Genomic DNA, 6,000 nt, shown 5'->3' on the forward strand with positions numbered 1-6,000 from the left:
GTGAAGGCAAAGTAACTATGCCAACTTCCCTGCTTTACGGCGATGGTAGCTTGCTGTGTGTGAAAACAGATTGAAAAGAAATAATTATGCACTCTTAGTATTCCGTGATTCCGCTTCACAACACGGCGACAAAATTTTGAGCTCCAACCAGTGGTCACCATGACATCTGTAATTATGGCATTCCGGATACCAAGAGCCAGGATATCAAAGGCCATGATTTTGCCTTGCTTCGGGCGTCTGAAAACTGCTAACGTCATAGCCGCCACGCTTTGGACATGTATTTGACTATAAAAATACTACTACAATAGGCTTCAGCATTATTTTGCGCTGGGCGCCCTGGAGCAAAATTTTTTCTTTGAAAGCGGCAAGCGCTAAAGGATGTTCTTGCGCAAAATAGGATAACAACTTAATTTACCCAATATAACTTTATTTTTCTATGTTTTTTACATTTGAAGAAAAAAAGGCCTGTTTTCAGAACAATATTTGCCTCGAAATATAAAGCTATACAGTCCCTAAAGGCACAACAAAATTGAGCCAGCTGTCTTGTCATTTTATTTTTTCAACCTCTGCCACGAGGTACATTCCCCCAAGTGCAGTTCCCAGAAAGGGGTGCGCACACAAAAGCCGGCCACATGTTCCACCGAGAAGCGATGAATGTCTAGGTCTGAGTCAACCATCGCAAGGTGGGAGGGAGGGGCGCATGTTTCGGCGTAAAACGGGGCTTTAGTTCCGCGGCGGTCAAGGCGAAGCAGATGGATGGAAAGAATGTCACATGCCTATCTCGCGCATGCGTACAAATTTGACAGTGGTCCGAGTCGAGGCAAAGAAGGAGACCGTCCCAATCGACCGTACCACGCCGGCGTCGCAAAGGAACTGACGGCGATTCTTCGTGATTTGGGAGAAGAAAAGTACGCTTAATTCTGTGCTGAAGAATTAGGCGTACATGCCCTCTCCCAAATCACGAATAATCGCAATCAGTTCCTTTGCGACGCCGGCATGGTACGGTCGGAACGATGTAGGTGCTTCGTCGCGCATTGTAGCAGCAATCTAGCTGTTTTTGCTGCTGTTTATGCTTTATGCTGTGTTGTGCCTAATTCATCGTTCCAAGCCAACCAGCAACGTGTTTGCGAAGCCCACGGTGCTTTCTTCGTTCCGTGATGTGAACGTTTCTGCAGCTTCTCTGCCAGCCGCGATGCAGTGTCGTGTGAGGCAATTTAATATTGGCACTGTCCGTGTTTTAAACTGCACACTGCACAAATAGCGAACAGCGGTTCCTCAAGACAGCACTGCGTTGAAGTTTTATCTGTCTCCAAATTATAATAAAAGATATGTTTATGAAGAATGACAGAAAAGAACATATTATTTTGATGTTATTTTATTTCAGTTTCTTATGCTGCATTTTGGCAGGTTATTATGGCGCGAACAGTAACGACGTGAAATGTTTTAAGAACGATTTTCTTACATACTTGAACTATACCGCGTCATGCGGTTCGCTTGAAGTTGCTATAAACACGAAGCGTACAAATACTTCGTTTTCACAGCATTCGCAATGACCTAATGTCTCGTAAATATTGTCTGATCATGAACTCATTCTTTGCTCTTTCCTACTCTGGCTGTACAGGATGAGAGATAGTCGAATATTGAACGTACAATTTCACGGTTCACAATGACATACGTTTCAGCGAACCGGTTCACAATGACATAGGCTGCACTGGTTAGACAAGTGCGAATGTGAAAGAAAATTGTTCGCACTTGTCTAACCACTGCAACCTATGTCATTGTGAACCGGTATTTTTTGACACTGATATTTTGTTTTCGAGTAAAAATAAACGAACACGTCAAATTACAGAAGCGTTCCATATAATAAGGCGTGCTTAAAAATGCGTCAGTCAGCCATTGGTTGCTATCACTGACAAAGAATTCGTATTCTTGAATACTGCGTCAAGCACTGCAATCTGTTTATGTAAAAATAGATGGCACGGACAAGTTTTGCACATGCTCGGTGCAGCTGGCTGGCGCTTTCACGTTCTCTTTCCAAAAATAAACAGTTGTGAGTAAGCGCTCGCGCGCCCACCTTCTCTGCGTCCGTGTATATTGTGTGCGCTACAAATTTCACCAGGAATAAACCATGTAATTGACTTTTTGAGGGAGCAAATTATTTATGCAGATAATTGGATAAGAAAACATTTTGAGAAACTGAATTTATTCAGGCCACAACATTGGAGGCTATAACAATAGCTTTAGGCTGTTCCCTTTTTTCCGGAAACAACCTTGCACACTTTCCTAATTTTATTAACACGTAGAAAATACAACGCAGCAAAGGATATGCATTGCAACATGTGCCCCATCCTTGCTATCTCCTCTGCAAGTAAACAGGGATGACGGTTACAACTTTAGACTTCATGTGAACCTTGTTAAAAAGCTGTTCTATGTCTGTCATGTGCGAACCTGAGCATGATGTTAACGCTGACCATTTTGTTTCTGTGCAGGCATCACCCTGCAAACATTCTGAGAGACATCAGCTCTGAATGTAAAAATACATTATAATCGATGCTTGCTAGAGATTATGCGACAGCTGCCGTGCCGTAATAACTAAGTCACTAATCATTTATTATTTTTTATTAGTTTCTGTATTACCTCTCTCACAATACTGTGTAAATATTTTTGTGTGAATAAACTTCTTTCAGTGCAAACTTACATTTGTTTTCCATGTACATGCACCTTCTACGTTGCATACTGCCTTTTACCAACATGCTCACACATACTGACAAATTTTTACACTACGCTACTAGGTCGTATGTGGGACAAATGTTACTAGAGGGGTAGTAACACGTCAGTAGCAAGTACATATGCACATGTAAGTAAAATATTGCCAGAGTATTACAACAGAGCCTAAAGACTTGTGTTGGTGGATGGTTAGTAGAATGTTTACAGATCATATCTGAACATGCTTCAATTGAAGTACCGTGGCCACTTCTTGATAGGATGATACTAGGGTGTATAAAGACAAATGTGAATAGGTGATTGGTAGAAAGTTGGCAGAATGTTTACAAACATGGTTCAATTGGAACAATGTTAATATGTCGTATAAAGAAGGCCTGTTAATAGGGGATTGGTAGGAAGTTGGCAAGAACGTTTACAAACATTCTTCAATTGGAAGAATGTTAATAGGTGGTTGGTGGGAAGTTGGCCGAAAATATATGAACATTCTTCTTTTGAAAGAATGTTACTAGAGTGAACAAAGACAAATGTTCATATGAAGTTGGTAGGAAGCCTAAATACATACTATGAACACGTTTCTATTGGGAGTTGGTGGCCAATTGTGTCTAGGGTGTTACTAGAGCGTTGTTAGCATTTATAAAGACAGCTGGTAGTATTTCAATTGACAGTTGGTAGGTTCTAGTAACAATAGTCTAAAGACAGTCTAAAAAATGTCGCTAGGAATTTTTATACGACAGCATGTCCTGCTTTTTTTTTTATCTGGTTTGTAATCAAACTAAAGGTCGGGGAAATATTATATGCAAAGTAAAGTTTACATTTTGTTAGTACGCGTGTTTACAGTGGGACATTGGGAAAAATAGCAGCAATAACTGACGCACTGTATATTCTGAGGACTCTTCAGTGGCGGTTACTCCATGCAGAAACGTATGTATGCCCAAATAAAGCGTTCCGCGTCAGCGCGCTGTGGAAAATGGTGCCCGCCGTAGCAGACGACGCTGTTGTCGCGTCGGGCAAGGACGACTTCGATATACATGTGGTTGCCCCCGTCCTGTTCGCGAATGATGACCATAAGCGCACCACGTATACAAAGAAGTCGAGGAGGAATTTCAGGGAAGTCTTTCGGATTAGTATTCACCCAATTCCTCGCACGCATATACCATCGCGTTGGTCAAATTTCCAGGGGAGGTGTTTAGAGACCACTTCGAGCCTTCGGAAAAAAAAGTTCATCAAAGCGCGCTTCTCCGCCCTACGGATAAACAATACACCTTGGTCGGTGCGCTCTAGTGCAGAACCTCGTCCAATGTCATTGCGGCAAGAGATTGAAGTGGGCCTTCCTTCCAAGCAAGGAATTTCTATCCACGGGACATACAGTTGCGTATTTCTCTTTTCGGAAGGGTGCGCAGGCCTCCTTAGGATAGGCATGCGTTGGTCCCACAAAACGGTATGAGGCTATTGCAACATCACTACCGTTTCCGACTCCCTTTGAAGAAACAAAGCAGGGTGGAGAACAGAATATGCCAAAGAGCTACAGCTTACTGAAATCAACAAAAGACCGTCTTTGGTCCCTTGAATGAAGATAAGTATATAGCACGCATTGGTCCTTGCTCCTTATCTCTCAGGGATACATGCGTTAGGTGCAAGGAGGCGTTGCAAGTAACAAGGTAACTATCAGACAAGCTCCGACAACTCGACGTGAGTTCCGTACACCGTTCAACCTATTTTTTACGTCACGGCGTCCGTTAATTAAGCCATATTCTATAACAGCGAAAATTACCGTAATCAGAGTTCCTTCTCCTTGGGGCATTTGGTCATGTGTGCCGCATTTTTTCTTAAACAACATATAGTGACCAGCCAGAAATCAGGAAGGGGGGAGGGGGGTATTCTGTAAGGGTCCACCGAACGGTCATGTCCATTTCGCCCACTGCTAAAGTTCTGTATAGCTGGGCTGCAGTGCGCGTCAGAAGGAAACAGGCGGCTCTAGCCAATTCAGCAGCAGACGAAATGGAAATGTCGACTAGGCGGTCACTTGTAGAATAGCCCCCTCCCCCAGGTATAATTAATAATATTTGGGGTTTTTACGTGCCAAAACCACTTTCTGATTATGAGGCACGCCGTAGTGGAGGACTCCGGAAATTTTGACCACCTGGGGTTCTTTAACGTGCACCTAAATCTAAGCACACGGGTGTTTTCGCATTTCGCCCCCATCGAAATGCGGCCGCCGGGGCCGGGATTCGATCCCGCGACCTCGTGCTCAGCAGCCCAACACCATAGCCACTGAGCAACCACGGCGGGTCCCCAGGTATAGCGACGAGTATAAATATAAGACCACGTTCCTCCCTGGGCTAACAAAAAATCGTACAGGTCAGTACGGTAACAACTTGTAGCAACCGCGCCGTCATGTCTTGTTGACGGATTCCCCAAATGTCGCTGGGCCAGTTTTGAACGATCGCACACAGCACTAGAACTGAATATTTACGGCAGTAGAGCTAGGTAAAACCGAGGGCCTTCTGACCAGGGTGTTAGTGCAAAGCGTAGGCTTCTTCAAACTCGCTAAGTATTGTGCACCTTACGAACGGCGACCTAACTAGCAAGCGCGACTAAAATGGGGAAGTGGCGAACGAACTCTTACCGGAGGCGGGTTCGGGATATTTTTCTCGTTGGAGAAGAGCTTGAGCTTGGAAAACGACAGCACCCGGCCGTACAACCAGAAACCGGGCCGCGGTGAATCCGGGTGGCAGTACTGACCAACTGCACAAGTGCAAGGATACACTTTAGGGCTTAAATTCGCTTCGCCACAAATAGACAAACACAAAAATGTAAAGAAAAACGCCTTTCTCGGGAGGCGGCGATAAGGCCGACGACGATAGCGTCCGGCTCAGACTGACCGCATTGGTGCGCAGTGGAATCCGTGAAGGTGAGCCAGGCCTTGTACTGCCAGTGATCCACCAAGTTTGTAATCCGAAACACAGGCGCTGGCTTCATGAACCTGCATGCGAGGGAGATAGTCGAGGCACGGTCATTTTTGGCGAACACCATTGTCACGCGATGGATACGCAAGCATGTGTCGAAACGAGCAGCTAAAACGTGATGATTGCACGATGCCATAGTGAGAAAGACATGAGCAGAAAGCAATATACGTGGGTCACCGCATTGGTGCTTGTTCCTAGTATCTGAATTATGCGCTGCCTGTAGGCACGAACATGGGCGACTCAACCAGCTTGCTCTCAGCACTGCTGAATCGGTTTAAACTGCAGGGATGCCTTCGCAAAATGAGAGGGA

General features: G+C 44.7%; 1 protein-coding gene across 4 annotated transcripts in view; it reads right to left on the minus strand.

Annotated features, from left to right (window-relative positions):
- Positions 1-5,705, minus strand: part of LOC142577907 (uncharacterized) — a 108,212-nt gene extending 102,507 nt beyond the window's left edge. For all 4 annotated transcript variants that reach the window (XM_075687337.1, XM_075687336.1, XM_075687334.1 and 1 more), the window contains exons 1-2: positions 5,607-5,705; positions 5,351-5,469 (exon numbers count right to left, since the gene is read on the minus strand). In XM_075687337.1, coding sequence (XP_075543452.1) covers positions 5,351-5,469; positions 5,607-5,703 — 216 coding nt within the window. In that variant the 5' untranslated portion in view covers positions 5,704-5,705. The remainder of the gene's footprint in view (positions 1-5,350; positions 5,470-5,606) is intronic.
- Positions 5,706-6,000: the final 295 nt, after the last annotated feature.

This window comes from Dermacentor variabilis, chromosome 4, assembly GCF_050947875.1.
Source record: "Dermacentor variabilis isolate Ectoservices chromosome 4, ASM5094787v1, whole genome shotgun sequence".
In the NCBI taxonomy this organism is placed as follows: domain Eukaryota; kingdom Metazoa; phylum Arthropoda; class Arachnida; order Ixodida; family Ixodidae; genus Dermacentor; species Dermacentor variabilis.